This window comes from Lissotriton vulgaris, chromosome 5, assembly GCF_964263255.1.
Source record: "Lissotriton vulgaris chromosome 5, aLisVul1.2, whole genome shotgun sequence".
NCBI lineage: Eukaryota > Metazoa > Chordata > Amphibia > Caudata > Salamandridae > Lissotriton > Lissotriton vulgaris.
This window is the reverse complement of record NC_141693.1, coordinates 833357057-833379677: the sequence shown is the minus strand read 5'-3', so window position 1 is coordinate 833379677 and position 22621 is coordinate 833357057. Positions and strand designations below refer to the sequence as shown.

At 46.6% G+C, this 22621-nt stretch overlaps 1 protein-coding gene across 9 annotated transcripts in view; it reads right to left on the bottom strand.

The window, feature by feature from the left end:
- Positions 1-22621, bottom strand: part of PPP3CB (protein phosphatase 3 catalytic subunit beta) — a 1016614-nt gene that overhangs the window by 284640 nt on the left and 709353 nt on the right. For all 9 annotated transcript variants that reach the window (XM_086922326.1, XM_086922329.1, XM_086922328.1 and 6 more), the window contains one exon: positions 13825-13950. In XM_086922326.1, the coding sequence (XP_086778452.1) occupies positions 13825-13950 (126 nt within the window). The remainder of the gene's footprint in view (positions 1-13824; positions 13951-22621) is intronic.

The following is a 22621-nucleotide window of genomic DNA, read 5'->3' as shown; positions in this document are numbered from 1 at the left end:
GTCAAAACTGATAATGGGTAGTGATGGTTTCCTTAGGCCGCACTACTATTTGGCATGAGCCCATATACATTTTCAAAGGATTAGCACAAGAAGAAATTTGGTTGTCCTGCTAATATGTACAGATACACCATACTGCCCAAAATGTTTCAAATACATTGGTGAAAACACCTCTGTTAGCATTTAGAAATGTGTGTACCAAAGCACTTAATGTTCATAAGTCAATGTTATTATTGTCATGCACAGTATTGTTGAATTCCCAACATTAAAAGACAGGAATCACAGATTTGTGGTAAAGGTTTGTATTGCGGTCCAAGATACAGCCGACACATGTTTTGTCACACAAGTGACTTCTTCAAGGCGAAGTGTAAGGTCACTAAGTTAGGAAAGTAAATGTCATGTAATTTCCAAAATGTTCCCAATAGAAATGCTAGATTGTCTTCTTCAACAGTTTCTGTAATGATCTAAAATGTCAAGGAAAATTGTGCGGCTCCTAGTTCAATGATGACCTGTTTGGCCCCGAAGCTGTCTGTAATGTTTCTAGAAAATGATTAGAGTACTTTTTAAGTTTACCTCCTGCTTGACAAGACACCAGCACACAGCCTCAGGATTGGAGGCGAAAGGAGACTTATCAAGGCGCTCTTTGAAGGAACTACTCTAATCATTTTCTAGAAACATTAGTGACCTTACACAGACGGACCATAAGATTCAAGTACATTATGGAATATCGGAATACACGTTATTGACCTGGATCATCATACCGCTGCAGATCTTTACTTCAATGAACAACTCCTTTGCCAGGGCTGTTGATGCACGGGACCGTGACAACAGACTCTTATTACTTAGCCTTGAAGAAGTCACTAGTGTGACGAAACACGTCTGCTGTATCCTGGACCACAATACAAATCTTTACAACAAATCTATGATTCCTGTCTTTTGATGTTGGGAATTTTTTGACAATACTATCCAGGACAATAATAACATTGACTTATGAACATTGAGTGGGGTACACAAATTTCTAAATGACAGAATGTCGTCAGACTTGGTGCTACGGACACACGGAGAAGCCTTTTTAGATTAGGTAAATTAGTTCCGCTTTGTTATGAAATATACAAAAAAAAAAGAAAATACTCAAGGAATGGTTTCATTTTTGACTTTCGTAAGTGCTAAAGGCTAATAGTCCCAATTTACCAATTCATATGAATTTGTTATTAACAAAGCCTTAAACATGTAATTGCTTTATGCCTACATTTTGACATAAACAATAGCTCATTTTGTGTGATTCTAGCAGGCATATGTGGACACCATATATGCTGCAGCACAAACGCAACCCCCCAAACAGAGAACAACAACCAGGAAGAAGGCTCCAAGTGACGGCAGCAGTAAAAAGTCATTCACCACAGCCTCGAGTAGAGCAGGCAGCCTCAAGGCACAGGCTACTTGGAGGCAAGTCGGGAGGCATACCAGAATGAGACTCAGCCAGGCCTGTGGTTATTATGTAACCCACCTCCAACTGTCAGATTTGGGAAGGAAGCAGGCTCCTACAAAGTCTAGAGCTCTCAAGCAGACTCCAACAATGTAAGCCCAATCGGAGGCGAGAGGGATATCGTCAAACAACCCGAGCGAGGTAGTCGTTGCTGCAGGCCGAGTCCTCCAGGAACTGAGTCCACCAGAAGTAAAAAGTTCCACTCCAACACGGACATAAAAGATTACTTTGGCCACCAGATAAGAGTAAACATACACTGAAGTACAGGAAACAGCATGCTACAGCCTAGCAACAGAGGAAAAGTAAGTGTCAAGCACAAGAACCAATAAAAAGCAGGGGGGGCAACAGCCCCCTTTACGATATACATTAACAATAGATTTCACAAACACAGTGCAACCACTGTGCAGGCGAAACCTAACAATCTGGAAAGACAAAGGCTGAAGGCATTTGATTTCAAACCCACTCTGTCTCTAAACTTCTCATTAAGTTTCTTCGGGAATTGATGGAATGAACACTCGCAGCAGACAGCTCTTTAACCAAATCTAAAAAGGCTTGCATAACTTACTGAACATGACACAGAGCAAGTAGAGATCTCCATACCATATATGATGTTAAAGGTTTCAGGACGTCCTTTTCCTTGCAATTTATTTTGTCACTATTTCGAATAAATAGGTAATCAAAAAGCAACTTTCGAGATCTTAACTTGACTTGCCCAGTTGATCTGATAGGTGGTCTGGTCATTTTAATTGCCATTCTGACACTTGCAGTTTTGAGATTAGCCTGAAAGCAAACAAGCAAGCACTCATTTTCTGCTAGTTATACATTTTCGCTTGAAGTGTCTCATTGAAATATCACACAGAAAGGGGGCGCCAGAGGGTGCACGGCAAGATAGCTGCGCTGTACTGCAGCTCCGCCATCCGACTAGCTAATCTTGCATCTATTCTGCTCCCTAGACACCATCCAAGCATGAAAACTGGTGGCAACTGACTACGAGCGATTCAGAAAAGGGGGTGGTGATGAACAGAGTGTCTGAATTAAGCAGACCACTCTTACCCAGTCCAAAGATCAGGGCTTGATCCATCACCGTTATTTATCTCACTGCACCATCCCAGCTCAGAACCTGGCTATATGCAAATCAGTCTGTCCCTGGCCCAGTGCATCATGGGGACAGGGCAGACCAAACTACCAAGCCAATTCTTCACCAGAAAGGAGACAAGCTACCGGGGACCGGTTTCTGGCATTTCAGCCGTCTTCGGCCCGGCTTGCTTGAATCCTGATGGTGCAGCGAGAAAGGGACTCATGTCTGAGTATACCCTGCCACACCTATTGTGGCCAAAAACGATTCAGAAAAGGGGGTGGTGATGAACAGAGTGTCTGAATTAAGCAGACCACTCTTACCCAGTCCAAAGATCAGGGCTTGATCCATCACCGTTATTTATCTCACTGCACCATCCCAGCTCAGAACCTGGCTATATGCAAATCAGTCTGTCCCTGGCCCAGTGCATCATGGGGACAGGGCAGACCAAACTACCAAGCCAATTCTTCACCAGAAAGGAGACAAGCTACCGGGGACCGGTTTCTGGCATTTCAGCCGTCTTCGGCCCGGCTTGCTTGAATCCTGATAGTGCAGTGAGAAAGGGACTCATGTCTGAGTATACCCTGCCACACCTTTAGTGGCCAAAAATGATTCAGAAAAGGGGGTGGTGATGAACAGAGTGTCTGAATTAAGCAGACCACTCTTACCCAGTCCAAAGATCAGGGCTTGATCCATCACCGTTATTTATCTCACTGCACCATCCCAGCTCAGAACCTGGCTATATGCAAATCAGTCTGTCCCTGGCCCAGTGCATCATGGGGACAGGGCAGACCAAACTACCAAGCCAATTCTTCACCAGAAAGGAGACAAGCTACCGGGGACCGGTTTCTGGCATTTCAGCCGTCTTCGGCCCGGCTTGCTTGAATCCTGATGGTGCAGTGAGAAAGGGACTCATGTCTGAGTATACCCTGCCACACCTATAGTGGCCAAAAACGATTCAGAAAAGGGGGTGGTGATGAACAGAGTGTCTGAATTAAGCAGACCACTCTTACCCAGTCCAAAGATCAGGGCTTGATCCATCACCGTTATTTATCTCACTGCACCATCCCAGCTCAGAACCTGGCTATATGCAAATCAGTCTGTCCCTGGCCCAGTGCATCATGGGGACAGGGCAGACCAAACTACCAAGCCAATTCTTCACCAGAAAGGAGACAAGCTACCGGGGACCGGTTTCTGGCATTTCAGCCGTCTTCGGCCTGGCTTGCTTGAATCCTGATGGTGCAGTGAGAAAGGGACTCATGTCTGAGTATACCCTGCCACACCTATAGTGGCCAGAAACGATTCAGAAAAGGGGGTGGTGATGAACAGAGTGTCTGAATTAAGCAGACCACTCTTACCCAGTCCAAAGATCAGTGCTTGATCCATCACCGTTATTTATCTCACTGCACCATCCCAGCTCAGAACCTGGCTATATGCAAATCAGTCTGTCCCTGGCCCAGTGCATCATGGGGACAGGGCAGACCAAACTACCAATCCCAATTCTTCACCAGAAAGGAGACAAGCTACCGGGGACCGGTTTCTGGCATTTCAGCCGTCTTCGGCCCGGCTTGCTTGATTCCTGATGGTGCAGTGAGAAAGGGACTCATGTCTGAGTATACCCTGCCACACCTATAGTGGCCAAAAACGATTCAGAAAAGGGGGTGGTGATGAACAGAGTGTCTGAATTAAGCAGACCACTCTTACCCAGTCCAAAGATCAGGGCTTGATCCATCACCGTTATTTATCTCACTGCACCATCCCAGCTCAGAACCTGGCTATATGCAAATCAGTCTGTCCCTGGCCCAGTGCATCATGGGGACAGGGCAGACCAAACTACCAAGCCAATTCTTCACCAGAAAGGAGACAAGCTACCGGGGACCGGTTTCTGGCATTTCAGCCGTCTTCGGCCCGGCTTGCTTGAATCCTGATGGTGCAGTGAGAAAGGGACTCATGTCTGAGTATACCCTGCCACACCTATAGTGGCCAAAAACGATTCAGAAAAGGGGGTGGTGATGAACAGAGTGTCTGAATTAAGCAGACCACTCTTACCCAGTCCAAAGATCAGGGCTTGATCCATCACCGTTATTTATCTCACTGCACCATCCCAGCTCAGAACCTGGCTATATGCAAATCAGTCTGTCCCTGGCCCAGTGCATCATGGGGACAGGGCAGACCAAACTACCAAGCCAATTCTTCACCAGAAAGGAGACAAGCTACCGGGGACCGGTTTCTGGCATTTCAGCCGTCTTCGGCCTGGCTTGCTTGAATCCTGATGGTGCAGTGAGAAAGGGACTCATGTCTGAGTATACCCTGCCACACCTATAGTGGCCAGAAACGATTCAGAAAAGGGGGTGGTGATGAACAGAGTGTCTGAATTAAGCAGACCACTCTTACCCAGTCCAAAGATCAGTGCTTGATCCATCACCGTTATTTATCTCACTGCACCATCCCAGCTCAGAACCTGGCTATATGCAAATCAGTCTGTCCCTGGCCCAGTGCATTATGGGGACAGGGCAGACCAAACTACCAAGCCAATTCTTCACCAGAAAGGAGATAAGCTACCGGGGACCGGTTTCTGGCATTTCAGCCGTCTTCGGCCCGGCTTGCTTGAATCCTGATGGTGCAGTGGTTTTGTCCACCATAAGCGTGGATGAGCTGGGATGGTGCAGTGAGCTAAGAAACGGTGATGGATCAAGCCCTGATCTTTGGACTGGGTAAGAGTGGTCTGCTTAATTCAGACACTCTGTTCATCACCACCCCCTTTTCTGAATCATTTTTGTCCACCATAAGCGTGGAAGGGTATACTCAGATGTGAGTCCCTTGCTCATTGCACCATCAGGATTCAAGCAAGCCGGGCCGAAGACGGCTGAAATGCCAGAAACCGGTCCCCGGAAGCTTGTTTCCTTCCCAGTGTAAGAATTGGCTTGGTAGTTTGGTCTGCCCTGTTCCCATGATGCACTGGGCCAGGGTCAGACTAATTTGCATATAGCCAAGTTCTGAGCTGGGATGGTGCAGTGAGCTAAAAAACGGTGATGGATCAAGCCCTGATCTTTGGACTGGGTAAGAGTGGTCTGCTTAATTCAGACACTCTGTTCATCACCACCCCCTTTTCTGAATCATTTTTGTCCACCATAAGCGTGGAAGGGTATACTCAGATGTGAGTCCCTTGCTCATTGCACCATCAGGATTCAAGCAAGCCGGGCCGAAGACGGCTGAAATGCCAGAAACCGGTCCCCGGAAGCTTGTTTCCTTCCCAGTATAAGAATTGGCTTGGTAGTTTGGTCTGCCCTGTTCCCATGATGCACTGGGCCAGGGTCAGACTAATTTGCATATAGCCAAGTTCTGAGCTGGGATGGTGCAGTGAGCTAAAAAACGGTGATGGATCAAGCCCTGATCTTTGGACTGGGTAAGAGTGGTCTGCTTAATTCAGACACTCTGTTCATCACCACCCCCTTTTCTGAATCAACTGACTACGAGCTGCAGGGCGACTGCCGGTGGGGTTTTTGCTGCGGTCGCTGGCCCCCATGGTGCGCGATTGACTGCTGGCGAAGGGACGGCGCTGAGGACACGATGGAGGCCGCGTGAGCAGTATGGCACCTAGTGGAGCCCAGCGCTGTCTGCACACCATTGGCTTTGACAGCAAGCACTGCTGTCAGTTTCGCCCATGCGACCCGACCCCCTTGTGCAGGTCGGAAGAGGCAACCTGAGTTACAGCCGAGGGAACGGGGTGGTAGGTGAAAAGAGAAACCAGAAGCCCGTCTCAAATACCCACTGCATAGCCCTGGGGTGAGTACCGTTGGCTGCAGCGCATCGCCTGAGTGGAGTGAGCGGCTGTCCGGCGAAGGCAGCGACAGGCGGGGCCCGGGGTTGTGGTGCCCTTCACCCATGGAAACAGAGGAGCCGGGCTGATAGTGCGGGCTGGAGACGAGCAGCAACGCAACATAGTGACTGCATAGGTGGGGCCGGTGAGAGACCTAGAAATTTGCGTAAACCCACAAGAACATTGATGCACTCTGCCTACCTGCAGAGGCCCCTGCAACTCCATCCCTCCGGTGAGACCACATTATTACAGGGGACGCCTGGATTGGGGCGGGCGGTGGGAAGCCGTGATGTAAGCTATGCTTCCACTCGGAGTAAAGCCGTACAGCTAGTAAGCAGTCCCCCGCGAGCCTGCGGTGGGGAATTTAATAAACGACGACGCATGTCCATCCTGGTCAAGTGGTGCCCCCCCTTTCGGGAGACTAGGAACCCGGTGTGAGAGTGCGCAGTGAGTTATCCCTGGCAGCTTCCAGACACAGTGAAGGCCCCCCCTACTGTGAAACACTGTAGAGAGGCAGAGCGGTTGTGTGGGGCACGAAACTTTCAAACTGTCCCAGCTGGCTGTGGTGCTATTGCTTGGCCACCCTGGACAGCAAGTTGGACGCTGTGGCACCCCCGTGTTCCCCGTGGCGGTGACACCCTGGACACACACATTACCCTCAGCTCTCTGGCAACAGCAGGCTGGTGGTAGTTTTTGAGGCCATAACGACAGGGGTGGAGGCCGGGGCAATCTAGTGGTTGGGCCGAACCAAACTCCAAACATATCTGCTTGCATATACTGTCTCTGCCCAAAGTAACGGGTGTCAGGAGTGCTGGCGAGCGTACGGAGTCCAGGGTAGGAGAGCTGCACTCGGAATATGCCCTGTACTGCAGGACTGTGAATATTGCTTCTCTGGTCCAACAATATGAGGAAGGTCTGTGAGACAGGTGCACGAAGATGGCAGCAGGGTCGAAAACTACTGACACATGGCTGGACCACCAGACGTCTGCTGCCTACGGGGTGGCTACTACGCCCGCAGCACAACAAGACTTCACAATGGGAAAAACGAAAAAGAACCAGCCGCGCCTAACTTTTGACCTGCGGAAACCTGGTAAACTTCAACAGAGAGCCACCTCTGACTCGGAGCTGGACAATCCCACCGAGACTCCATCTTCCCTGGAAAAGTCACTGTCTGCTATACAAGCCAGTTTTCAGTCCATAGACGGTAAAATTGAGGCCCTCAGTGGCCGTATGGACCACATGTCCGCCACGCTAGACTGACAAGCTACCAGACTAGGCAAAGCAGAACAAGGTATTTCGGATGTGGAGGGTGGCCTGCAGCAAGTGACCTCCAAAGCACTGGATATGGAGAAAGTCCTTACAGTCATTCAGGCCAAAAATGAATACCTGGAAGCCAGGTCCATGCGCAATAATCTACGCATAATGGGATTTCCGGAATCAACAAATGTGGGCAGGCTGGAGACATACGTGGAAAATATGCTCTGTGAAATCTGCGGCGCCATAAATCTCTCTCAGTTCCTAATCGTGGAGAAAGCCCATCGCTCCCTGTTGGTTCGTCCACCCCCAGGGTGCTCCACACAGACCGATTATTGCACGTCTGCTAAATTTCAGGGACCGTGACTCGGTGCTGCGAATATCCCGTCAGAAGGGTACCAGCACCTATCAGGGTAACACAGTGGCCTTTTACTCTGATTTCACAACTGCAGTTTAGGTGGCGAGAAAGGTGTACCAGCAAGTGAAGAAGATCTAGATCGCCGAAAATGTACAGTATGCCATGCTGTACCCGGGCCGGCTTCGTATTGGTACAGACGACAAAGCCAGGATTTTTACCAATCCGAAACAGGCCACTGACTATGCAAAATCCCTTCGGCGCAAGAAGCAGGCCATTCCCGATGCCTCGGATGATGAAGGCTAAGGGTCAAAGAACAATGCTCTGAGGTTTTTAAACTAACTGATTTTCTAGCAGGGACTGCATTACATAACTTCAATGTCCGCACTGATATCCTGAAATCGGAGAGAGGTGCTCCTACTGAACTATATCAATATACATGTTTCCTTTTTGCATATTGTGTACCCTGAGGCTGAGCACATGACATTCTGTCACATTTGTGAATCTGTACTATTAAGTGTTAAGTCTTTAAGAGATGGTTAGTCTTGGGAGAGCACTTCATACTGATTGGCCACCTTCCTCGTCACCTAGGGAGTAGGTTGTGCTCCGGCGTTCCCCAATGGGTGCACCCCATTTCACAATAAGAACATGTATAACTTTCTTGGGGTCTGTTCTAGTTTACGGGATGGCTTTGGCGAGTTGGGTATGCTAAAGTGGGTGGGGGGGGGGTGTGGAACAACACAAAGAAGTTGGGGTTTGTTAAATGTGATTGGTCCGACACTCAGGCTATTGTATATATGTACATGTTTAGCTTTGCATAAATGGGAACTCAGTATGACATTGTTCATCACTCTAAATGGCAAAAACGGAATTAACATTGAATGTCCGAGGGCTAAATCCTTCCAAGAAAATTCGACAGGTCTTCGCTTGGGGTTCAGATTGCTCTTCTACAGGAAATGCACCTGACCAAACAGACTGAGGCCAAGATTGCTCTCAAGTCGGCGGGGTAGAAACTTGACTCTTCATACTCATCCTATGCGAGAGGGATCCTCAACCGTACAAAGAGGGGTAGTCCATTCACTCCAATAAAAATGTGCACGGATGAGGAGGGGCGCTTCGCTATTGTGCATGATAAGCTGGGAGTCTCGGTATTGACTATTGTTAATGTTTATGGCTCAAACACGGATGAACCCGATATGTTTGCAACAATTCTTACGGTGCTGTGTGAATGGCCTGAAGCTGAAATTGTGTGTGTGGGGGGGGGGGGTGATTTCAACACGCACTTAGATCCTATCAAGGGTAAATCTAGCAAACAAGGTGGGCGCACAAATAGAACCGCCCAGTGTGTCATGGAACGCATGCTTGAACTTGGACTGATTGACGCTTTGCGGCTTCGTAACTGATGCACTGGAGGGTACACACGCCTCAGAGGCGCACGGCAACTGGTCCCGTCTGGGTTATTGGATGTTGAGCGAAGGGGCAAATGCCTGGGTGACAGGTGTCGTCCCTCTCTCTCGCACACTGTCCGACCACAACCCAGTTAAGCTTGCCCTAAACATTCAGACGAATACCCATCGCCTGTTCACATGGAGATTCCACTCGGAAGCTCTCCTAGACCCTATCTATGCCAACACCATTAGGGAAGCAATAGGGCAGTACTTTAATTTAAATGTGGGAACTGTGGACAGTGCTGCAACTCTCTGGGAGGCCTTCAATGTCACTATTAGGTGTGTGTGCATTAGCACAGCAGCGGGTTTTGTAAGAGATATCTGGGGACAACTCACAAAGATCGAGAAGGCATTGTCAGAGCTTGAAAGAGATTACAAATCCAGGCCCTGTACAACCGCACTATCTCGCATTCAAGAATTGTTATTAGAATATGATGAGATGGCGGAGACCGAGGTACGCTACCTGTCTAGAAGACATATATAGCCCATGCATACGGTGAGGAAGGTAGGCCAGGCAAGAACCTAGCAGCTAAGCTAAAATTTCACACTGAGCAGCATAACATTATAAAAATTATAGATGCGCAGGGTGAGGAACACTTCACGCCGCAGGCCATAGTAGATCAATTTTGTGGCTGTTATGCCGACGTGTACATATCGCGGGGGAGTGCTGATCCTCCAGCACTGGATGAGTATCTATCAGACATCGGGTTGGCGAAAGGGCACCAAGAATATTTAAGTCAGTCGATTGAAGTGTTCAATATCCAGGAGGCAATATGTGCTCTGCCAAATAAAAAGGCTCTAGGGTCGGATGGCCTCACGTTAGAATTCTATAAAGAATACGCTGAGCTCCTGATTCACCACTTGCTGAAAGTTTATGGTGAGGCACATGAGACAGGCAAGCTACCACTGTTGCTCAGACAGGCTCTGATAATCACATTACTAAAGAAAGATAAGACACCCTCTCACTGCGAGCCATACCGCCCCTTATCCCTGATCAATCTGGATGCAAAAATACTAGCAAAAATTCTAGCCTCCAGACTTTAAACTTTGATGCCAAGCGTGGTCTTACCGGACAAATCTGGTTTCATACCAGAAAGATCCACAGCCCACAATGTACAGTCTATATTCGCAATGTTTCACGTGCTAGACTCTACACTCCCTGCTGCCGCTGTAATGTTAGATGCAGCGAAAGCATTCTACTCCATAGAGTGGAGTTATATGTTTCAGATCCTAAAGCGAATGGGTTTCCCTGAGATTTTTATTGGGTGGGTGCGTTTGTTAAACACAGACCAATCTGCACAGGTTAGAGTGGGCGGACTAACATCGGAGCCATTTCAGATTGGTAGAGGAACCAGACTGGGATGCCCCCTATCGCCACTGCTGTTCTCTATCATGCTGGAGCCACTGGCTAGCATAATTCATCAGCGGCATATGGAAACTGCTCTTAACTTTGTGCAACGCCCAGTTGGCATATCTCTCTATACAGACAACATGGTGTTTCTTATTAGAGAGCCACAACGGTATCTGGCACCTGTGTTACACAAATACATTACGTTCTGCCTCTTCTCGGGTTTGGCTATTAACTGGGATAAGTCTGTGATCATACGTTTGACCGAGATCACGAGTTCCCCTACATGAAGGTACCCGCTGGTGTGGTCCACTGACCCAGTTAAGTATCTGGGAATCTCGGTGCACCATAACCCCAAGATCGTGGTCAGAGACAATTATGGTATGGCATGTGTTGCCCTGGAGCAACAAGTGGACAGGTGGACGGTTTTGCCGTTATCATTAGCGGTTCGCATCGATATCATAAAAATTATCGTATTGCCTTGTTTTTTATGTCTATTCAGCAACATTCATATAACATTATCCAACCATTTCTTTAACACTTTACGATCCTCTTTAGTTTGTTTAATCTGGGGAGGAACACTTACTCTAGATTGCAAAAAGGGATGATTCTGCATGCCAGATCTATATATGTACTATCTATGCGCCCAGGCGCAATACGCGCATTACTGGTACAATTCCCAAGCCTTTACCCCACATGTGGCTGTGGAAGACGGGGATGCACAGCCGATCCCGTTAAATTGCATACTTACACATTCGCAGAGAGGCACACCAAAGTAAGAAATCAATGAGACACCACCATTGCTGCGTGGAAATCCATTGGCAAACTTGCGGCGAAGCCCAAGATTTACGCTCCAGCGCTACCTTTGGCGCACCATGCCGGTATAGATAAAATGCAAGACATATACCTCACTGGGAGTTTCATCACACCTGAGGAGCTACAATACATTCTTAATTCAACACTATTATTCTGGTTTACTCTGCATAGACTGAAGCTGGCAATAAAAGCACATTATAATACATTCCCAGTCGAACCACCCCCCTTGCACTCTCTGCAACTGCTGCTGGTTACGCCTACATGTCGTAAATTAGTCACTAAGTTGTATAGGGTAGTGAGGGATGAGAAGGTCGTTGATACTGATAAAAGCCTCGCAAGCTGGAATGACAGACTCACTCCCCCACTACCACAATCAGAATGGGAGCATACCTGCAAAATCACTAGCGCTCTCACGCCCAACGGTAATCTCTGTATTATCCATTTTAAATATATTCACCAAATGTACCACACACCACTTAAACAACACAGGTTTGGGCTCCGGGACACTAGCAAATGCAAGCGTTGCGGACAGGAGGATGCAGACTTCTAGCACCTGGCCTGGGAATGCAGGCTAGTGTTAAGTTTTCGGAAGAAGTGGTACAGAGCATACAGTCTATGTCAGGAGTCCCTGTACATTGTACACCAAAAGTCTGCTTGTTATGGTGCATGCCGCAGCTGAAAGGGACTATGGGCAGATTTGTAAGAATTGCATTGTTGTTGGTGAAACGCCGGGTGGCACTAACATGGGAGAGTACTCTTGCTCCACATCTGTACCATTGGGTTAAGGATCTAGTGTACTGTAAAGAAAACCCCAAACTCTGGGGCTTATTAGGATAGCGGATTTTCCGCTTCCTCTGGGACGGCGGAAGCCACCGCCGGCCCGAAGGATACGGAAAATCCGCTGCGGACCCACCAAAGACCCACCGCCACATTAGGATGGCTGGTGGGTCCTGGTGTCCGTCCGCTGCTTTTCCGCCGTGGTTGGCTTACAACCGCAGCGGAAAAGCTCTAATATGGTAGCATTGTCTCTCAGACACCGCCAGCCATATTAGGATGGGTTACAAAACATGCTTTTCCGCGGCGGGTTTTCCGCCGTGGAAAAGCATGTGGAACTTCACTGCAGGGGCCCGTTGCAGGGCCCCTGGGTGAAGGGGGGGGTGGGGGTGCACATGGGGGTACCTATTGTACCCCCCGCATTTGTATGCAGTAATCAGCAGGCACCGCATGGTGCCTGCCGCTTTCTGCATACAAATGCAATGTATGCATTTTTAACATTGCGGCGGGTGCAGCTTGAAGCCGCACCCGCCGCAATGTTAAAAATAGAGGATGTGACCGCCATGGTGGCGGTCACATTCTAATTGCACAGGAGGGAACTCCGCAGGCCATGCGGAGGTTCCCTCCTACTCTGGGGTCGCGGACGGACGCAAGTCCGTCCGCGATCCTAATGGGCTCCTCTATGCGGAAGAGCTCTCATCGTCTTCCAAAGACATTTGGGACTCTTTGCGTCATTATTTGAGCTTGCAGACCCAAGAAATGTCAATGAATGATGAAGGTTGATGTTACTGTACATGTATACTCCATGGAATAACATTGTCAATGTAAGTCACTAGTAGCCCACTACAACAGAAGATGAGAGGTCGTTCAATTACATGTTGTTTGATGGTCGTTTGATTTCTGTACTGCCTCGCAAGGCATTGATGCTGTTCTTGTTGACCTAAAATTCTAATAGAGAATTAGAAAAAAATATGTCACACATATGTATAGAGCTAAGTACCAAATGACTATGGAAACAAATCTTTCTTTATTCTTTTTGCTTACAATCAAATTGGTAATAGCGTGACTACTGTGTATAGTCAAAAATATGAATTCTTGATTCAAACACATTTTTATTAAAACAGAAACTCTAATTAGTGTAGTGATTTGAAAGGTATGCTTTGTTGTCAGTACACCCAAGATGTGCTACTGCCACTTTTCTTATCTCTGTTATTTATTTGCCCTGCAGATATTTACACTGTTACAAGTTTCCTGTGTTGCAGGGTATCTCGTACAAATCATATTTACCAATACACAAAGACCCTCAGACAGAGACATTTGATAATTATCCACTGAAGTAGCAAGTGATATAAAATCACAAAACACTTTTAAGTAAAATAAGACATTGGCTGAGCATTTTTAATAAGCGCACATTTAATTACACTGCTTGTGATAAATGATATAACTCTTACCTTTTTCTCCAACAAATGGCAAAGACCAAGTAAAAACATCCATGAAATTCGGTAACCAGTAAGGATGCGGAGAACAGTTAAATTGTCGAATATTCATCACATTATTTTCATACTTTAATACAGCAGCTGTAAAATGAGTTTTAGAATCATTAACCACATTTAAAACCTAAATCCGGTGAGTCAATGAGCTGCCCAATACCCTCTACTTTGATAAATAAAAAAACATGAACTCAGTGCATAACAGTGAAAACATCTGTAAACAATGAAGCAATATTTAAAATTGTCAACTAAATAAGTAGTGGACATATACAACGGAAGGACAAAAGATGACAGTCATAAAACTTCCATCGTACCCTTTAATGACAATTTGTTTGTAAGTTGACATAGCACTCTAAGGAATGTGCAATAGACAATAAATACAGAAAGATACTCATTAAATTTGGGTGATAAAATACTTGCTAGGCTAATCAGGTCAACAAGAAATTAAATGAATTATTTAACACTCATCTCAAATCAATTTTTCCAACAAACGATCAGTACTACGAATAAGTAGATGAAAACACAAGTTATAGGGGGTACAAATATCAGGCTAGAGTTAAAGTTTGGTTTGGCATTAATATAACTGTCGGTGTTCGCTTTACGACAGGATCAGGGTTGGAGAAAATGCTGCGATTTAGGTCTAGTGAGGGCAGTTTCTCCTTAAGGAAATATGCCACAACAAATTAATCACAGCACAACCTGCAATGTTTTTTTTTTCCAAACATATTTTTATTTTTAGGACAGTTTGATGTACATGTGACAGCTTATATTTTTGCATTCAGCACTGATTATAACAGGTTTGTATTATACTTTACACCAAGTTTGCACAAAATATTTTACTTCATATTTCCTCCCTTATCAAGTGTAATCATTGCACATATGATAACTTTTGTAGGGATATAGTCACGTAGGTGTAGTCAACGAGGTGTAATGCTAAACATGTGAAGCGATGTTATGTCTAGTTAAGTATCTCATTAATATATGCAGCCCATCTAGTGGAAGAGAGCTGTAGGATATCAGTACCCTAAAAAATGTCAAGCAGTTTAGTGTTGTGAATTTAAACATAAACTGTAACCTATGCGGTATGGTGCATTATTTAAGCTTTTCCCTCTGCGGTGGAAAATAAAAAAGGGGGGGGGGGGCTGGCCGAGTGTGCCCAATGCAGGGAGGGGGGAATTCTAGTGTGGGGTACGAAAGTGTGTGGGGGAGGGGGGGGGGGGGGGGGCGGGAGGGTCCAAGCCTGAGGGGTTCCGCCATCTCAATGTTTAAATCACTTTCCAGTCCTGAGCTTGTTACAGTTTCGTCCCTCTGGGTTTGGTGTCTCTCAGGATATTTCAAAGTTCCTAGTACCTCTTTCCAGAGGTCCGCCAGTGGGTGTCTACGAATACCCAGTGCATGCTCCCTGGCCAATGCTCTTCCCTCTTCTGCCGCCCAGTGTGTCATGTCACACTTCCAGTCCCCCACTGTGGGGCCACTTGCCAGCTTCCAGGCCAATGCTATTCTTATCTTGGCCAGGATGAGGGCCATGTCCACGAATTTCGTGCCCACTTTCCGAGCAGGTGGCCTCAGGAAGAGGCCCAAAATACAGACCTCAAGGTGTGTGAGCAAAAGTTCGTCCGACTGCCGCCTTTGTTGATACTAAAACGTCCTCCCAAAATGTGTTGACTACCGTACATTTCTACGTTATCTGTATGAAGTCTGCATCTACCTAGCCGCATCTCTGGCAGCACCATGCCTCGCCCCCATAGACTACCAGTAGCCTGTGAGGTGTCATATATGTTAAATGTGTGTATTTGAATTGTATATATTTCATCCTGGTATTGCGGGAAACTTTTTTGGATATACCAGGTTTTTGTTCCATCCTGCGTCTGAGAGCTCCCTGTTTAGTATGGCGTCCCATTTATTACATAACTGCTGGAAGGGGGTTCGGAACATTTCCATTATTATAATATAGAACCATTGTATTTGGTGGTGTGCCCTTCCTAGTGTAAGTAAGGATTGTAGCACGCCGTGTGTCATTTACCTTCTACCAGTTCTTTTAGGGGTATCAATGTGGACTGCTGGTAGCACAGTCACCTACCGTTTCTAAACCCACGCAGTCCAGTGGGACAATTGCTCAGTCGTAAATGTTTTCTTAGGGTTGCCATAGGGCAAACCGATTAAAGGCAGGGCTGGGGCATATAAAGGTGGCCCTGGTCGTTTCATCACAGATCGCCTCCAGCATCGCAGGGCGGTGGAATGCAAAACGGATTCATGCAGAATCACCACTGTAGAGTCAAGCATTTTGGCCAGCAGTAAGGGGGTGCAGTCTACCGAATTCGTGAGATTTGTTCCTGCCATATCTATGCCCTCCAGCCCCTGTGCAAGCCATTGTAGGTGGGAGGCTAGGTAGTAATATTCAACATTTGGTACTCCCAAACCCCCCTCTGCTATAGGATGATGTAGTGTTTCGAGTGACACCCTCCTTCGCCCCCTTTCTCATATCAGGTCTCAGAGCAAGACGTCCAGCTGTCGGACCCAACCTGCAGGCATCCCCGGTGGGAGGTTGCCAAAAAAATATGGTAGGTGCGGTAACATTACCGTTTTTGACAATGAAATGGGGGCCATGATTGGAAGGCGCAAAGAGCACCAAAATGGGACACAAGTTTTAAGGTATCTAAATGCCAGCCCGAGTTTCCCGTCTCACACGTCCTCCAGCATGTGAAAGATATGGAACCCTAGGTACTTAAAGGTGGAGATCTTGAGGTAGCTTCTCAGGGTGAGGGTTTGTTGATGACACTGGGAATAGGTATGTTTTTCGTCTATTAACCCGCAAGCCAGACACATATTCGAACTGTGTTAGGAAGTCCAGTGCTGTTGCAGTCCCTATCACCGCCTCACTAGGATAAATTAAGAGGTTGTCTGCATAGAGCGAGATGATATGTTCTCGGACTCCCGCCGACAGCCCCAATCCCTTGCCGCCCTGATGGAACAGTGCTGCCAATGACTATCGCCAGCGCAAATAGAAGGGGCGGTAGTTGGCACCCCTGTCTTGTGCTGCTGGATATTTGATATTGTGTTGAGACCTCTTGCCTGTCTTGACCCTGGCTGTGGGGTGGTCATAGCGCATCCCTATCCATTTTACCCAGTCGTCATTGTTTCGAATAAAAAGTCCAATCCGACAGGTCCAAATGCCTTCTCAAAGTCTATTGATAAGAGAGCCACCCCAAGTTGGAGCTTCACATCAGGGTGGTAGAGTACAATCTGTGCACATTGTTGGAAGTGTTGCAGGACTGAATAAAGCTGGTTTGGACAGTACGGATGAATACTGACATATGTGGCAGGAGCTGAAGCACCAACGACTTACTCAGAATTTTAAAGTCCATGTTGAGCATAGATAGGGGTCTAAAGTCGGAAGTCTGTGGCCCCTCCACAGTTTAAAAAAAATTCTTTATTTATTAAAGTGGACAAAAACAAAGTCACGACAAAGGAACACAAAACAACATGCTAAAAGAAATTACACATATTCAATCACATTGGTGTACTATTTAGTTGCATTCAATCTGGCCATTCATCAGCCTCTTAACTAAATAACCACTGTTAGTGCCTCCATCTTCCAGCCATAATGTTGTCTCTCCATCTGAGCCTATCTCCATCTTTAGGTAGCTACTTCAACTTGGGTCATCTGGTCCGGGCTTCTTCGCTTCCTTTTCCACTATGTAATTCAGATATAGACCCCAAAACCTTTTAGGCGACTCTGCGGGGGGAGACGTTCGCTGTATAGTTCAGATTGCGTATTGCAGTACACCATATCTTTAGAGCTAGATATAGTGGGTATCGGGCCGCAAGCCCAGCATATCGCAACGCTGCATTTTGCTAATAGTAATCCCATATCGACTAACCGCCGCACTTCTTTCGGCAAACACTTTGAATAGCCCAGTAATGCCAACAGCAAGTTCGGTGTCAGCTCCATGCCAATAATTTCACCGTGTTTGGTAAATATTAGTTTCCAGTAATTGATACTCCCAGGGCACAACCAGGCAAGGTGTAGAAACCCTGCTGGTCTTGGTCTACATCGTTCGTAATCTGTCTGGGGTGTAGTAAACCCTATGGAGGAATTTGAAATGGATTAGCCCGTGTCGCCCGTTAAGTGAGACACACTTCGTGGTCTATCAGCAGTATTTCCAGGTGGTGTCATCTAAGTTCTCCCCAATCTCACTTTGCCATTTTAGTCTGGCCTTTGTGCAATAGTTCCTGCGATAATCTTGTGTGATGTTATATAAGCTAGATACTATCTTTGGGGGATAGTCAGTTCGCAGTAAGTAAGAGAAAGCTGCCACTTCCAGTGGCTCCAAGGTCTTGTCGCCCAATATTTCCCAGAGCGCCTGCCTTATTCTATAAAAGTGGAATCGAGTGAGAGGCGTGTAGGCATGTCCCCCTGCTTCTATCTCCGCCCATCCCCACACTTTGCCCTCCGTAAGTAAGTTCCCAACTTTATGGACGCTCACTGACACCAGAGCACATATCACTTCTTTTTCCTTACATAACGGGAGCCAGTGGCACCATTCTAGCAGGGTCAAAGGGGAGTATAATATAGCACCTGCCTACTTTTTAAGCAGGTACTGCCAGGCATGTGCAGTATCTTTCACGGAGTCTAAGACACCAGTTCTTCTTACAGGGGCCTGTAACATCAGCCCTGGGAGTGGGGATGGTGTTGCTACCATTTTCTTAATCTGCAAATGGGATAGCTTAGCTTTCTCATGGACCCAATGGTACGCATGCAAACTTTGCGCAGATCTGTAGTATAAATCTAGGTCCGGGCCCCTAGGCACCCCATAGAGTAGGGCAGTGTGAGTATATTCCACTGAATTCTTGAGTGGTATATTGGTGAATAAAAATAGGAATCTCTGTAGTATTACCATCTTCATGAGGGACAGGGGCAAGCAAATCCAGCGGACTATTTTTTCCTGTAATTTACTAATCACCTTCCAATAGTTCTCATTGAAGACTACTTCAGAATCAGTGTGCACTTTCATGGCCAAGTACCGCACCGGCTCAGCTGTCCACAACAATGGGTCCTCAAGCTCAATGGGTTCTATTGTAGGGGGGAAAAGGAAAGATTATTGACTTGGTCCAGTTGACTTAAGCTCAGAGAGTTCCCCATACCTCACCACCTCCCGGAATACTGGGAACAAGTTAGTCTCTGGGTCCCGAATATACAAAAGTGTATTGTCCGCAGATGTGGATATGATGAGGTTATAACCTGGGAAGCGTATCACCCTATGCACATGCTAAGGGTTCCACTACTAATGCATATAACAGAGGTGATAGGGGGCATCTATGGCGAGCGAGTGCCCCTCAATATCTTAATAGGGGCTGTTACCATGTCTCCTATCCTAACCCTGGCGGTAGGTGAGTTATATAAGACCCCAATCAATTGTAAAAAGATCTCCCCTGGACCCAATCTCCTAAGCACCTGCCTCATGACCGCCCATTCCACCAAGTCAAAAACTTTCTCTACATCTAGAAAGACTGCTGCCGTGTTAGTCTCCCGCCTAGTGTGTTGTATTGCCCCCAACACAAATCTTAAATTATAGGTTAAATTACGTCCTGGCACGAATGTTCAAGCCCGACCAGTAACAGCACCAGAGGAGCCAATCGGTTTGCTAAGATTTTGCAAATAGCTTGGTGTCAACATTTAGTAGAGATAGGGGCCTATGCGCTGAGCACTCGTTGGGAGACTTCCCTGGCTTTAAAATCATGACTATCAGCGCCTCACGCAACAAGGGGGGCCTCTTTGTGTCCTCTCCCATCTCTTTAAATAATGTAAATAAATGGAGGATAAACTGGTCTTTGAATTCCATATAAAAAGAGACTGTCAGGCCGTCCTGTCCCGGTGCGCTCCCTACTCGAATAGCATTTATCGCGCTTAATATTTCATTAGTATCCTCACCGATGAGTTCGGGCACTGAGGAGGACACCGGAGACGCCCCCGGAGACAAAGCGGAGGTGGGGTGAAGGGTAGGGACTGGACCAGTGCTCACAGGATGCTAGCTGCTGTCTGTTATTTTGCAATGTGTCCTGGGTAGCTATGTATCTCAATGTGGCCTTAGGTCGACAAACCGTGCCTTAATGAGTCAGTCGATGTGCGTATGTGATGTTTTAATGCCAACTGGGGGGATGTTATTGTATGTTTACTTTGCACAAAATGACAAAAAATAAAGTTTAAAAAATGTATATATATATATATATATATATATATATATATATATATATATATATATATATATATATATATATATATATATATATATATATATATATACATTTTTTAAACTTTATATATATATATATATATATATATATACATATATATTTCATTAGTATCCAGTGGCCTCATTAAGTATTCTTTGTGCTCGTTGGTCAGCCATGGGGGTTTGATATATTCTAAAAAGTCTTGGACCTCTGTCTCCTCCACTTCCGTTCTAGAACTGTACAAGCCTGAATAATACTGGTGGAACCTTTTGGCTATGTCCGCTGGGTCTCTCAGAATTTTGCCTCGTTCTGCCTGTATCTCTGTCACACCAGTCGTATCCCTTCTACTTCTCAGGAGGGCAGCCAGCACTGAGACCGGCCTCTCTCTCTCCCCGTAACTCTCCCCCCCCCCCAGCTTGAATGTCTTGCTCTATTTTCCTCAAACGGTCCTCTAGATTGGCTAGCCTCTTTCTTATCAATCGGAGGACGCCCGAGTGTTTGGTCATGGCTATTCCCCTATATATACCTTAAAGGTTTCCCAAACCGTTGAAAACGTGTCTACTGATCCAATGTTTATATAAAAAAAAATATTTATAGCTTCTGCCATCTCGGTTTTAAAAACATTATCTAACAGCGAATATGGTGGGAACAGCCAAGTGAACAGGGCAGGCCTACTCTGTGGGCTCTTCATGACCAATAATATCGGGGAGTGGTCCGAATATGAACGGGGGTATGCCTTACATGCGTGAATCTGGGAATTTAGTTCCCTAGAGGCAAGCCAATAGTCAATCCTGGTGTGGAGGTCATGCGGAGCAGAGTAGTGCGTGAAGCCTCCCTAGCTGGGGGAGCATTACTGCCATACATCTAGCAGGTCTAGTTGGATAGCTGCGTCCAAAATGGCCCTGGCATCAGCTAAAGGGCATCGGACCGCGCCTCGGAGCGATCTAGTGCGTGGTCCAATACACAATTGAGGTCTCCCCCCCAAAGCAGCGCCATTGTTTTACACCAAGCAATCGTTCCGATAAACCTAGATAAAATTGTGGATTGTCCTAATTAGGCCCATATACATTGACAGTGATCATATCCAATCCTCGCCCACGGCATCTAGAGACAATGAATCTGCCCTCAGGGTCCAACTCTAGTGCTTCCAACGTTATCCCTGACTTAGACCCAACTCATGTGAGTACCCCCTGGCATGATGGTTGAACCCTGCCGCGTGAAAGGATCCATGCAACTGTCTGCTTGTTAGCATTTTACTGCTTGTGGGCAAGTGGGTCTCCTGCAAGAGCGCAATGTCAATCCCATGTCAAGTGAGATAAGCAGTCACTTTTCGCATTTTCCTAAAGTCGTTAAGATCCTGAATATTCCATGTTAACAGTCTTATTTTACTGTCCTTTCTCTGTGCCATAATTATCTACTCAGATTAAGCATGCATTATGTACAACTAACATACAGCACCTATTCCCTCCTCTACTCTACCATGTCGCTTGTTAGAACAGCACTAAGTTAGATTTGTGATCATAATGAAAAAAGAACCCCTAACTTACCCTCCCCCCCCCATGCTATGCACTCCCCAGCTTGGCATAGTCGAAGTACCTCCCTACGCTGTGATTTTTTTGGACCCCCCCCTCAGCACACACTTTTACCGAAAAAGAACATTTCTGGCTTAGCACCATGCAGTGGGAAACACTCGAGGGCGGATGTTGTCGGCTCGCCCTCAACTATACCACTAAGATTGCTTTCATTCTTGCCATCTAAACCACAATATACAGCCATCATGCTACCCATGAGCAGGTAATTGAGAAGACGTTTTAGCTTGTAAATCCAGTCTGCCTAGATCACCAGGCTCCCTGCAATTTCACCCACAGTTCCAACCTCAATTTAACAAATTATATACCCCGGTCCCCTTAATGCTCTATGTGCGAGTTAGTTATTATTTCACAAGCACTGCTGTAGATATGGTAGAATAACCGTAAGTCCCTCTGCTACTCCTGTTCAACCGGATCGACACCAGTCGTGCCGATCAGTGTCTCCGAGTCCTTGGGGCGTCCCCCCGTTTTGGCAATTTCTTTGAGGGCTTTCAGCAGAGCTTTGGGGTCCGTAAAGATCTTAGTTTTTCTGTTCATATTGACCCTCAATTTGGCAGGGTATAGCATGGCATACTTCAGATTATGTTTTCACATCTGCCGCTTCCGAGGGGCAAACTGCCTCCGCGCCTCCTGCACCCTCATGGTGAAGTTGGGGAAAAGCAAAATCGAGGAGCATCCGTACTGCAGGTCACGTTTCTCTCTGGCCGACCTTAGTGCTTCATCTCTATCCCTATATTTCAGCTGTTTGGGTATAATAGGTCGTGGAGGAGCACCTGGAGGAGGCCTCAGCTGCACTATGAACACAGCAGCCCAGTAGCGATATCAATTGCTGTTCCACAAATACCTCTGTTTCCCATATTTGTGGTTTCCGGAAGGTCTGTAATACGAATATTGCTTCTCCTAAACCTAGCCTCCAAATCCTCCGCCTTGTCTTG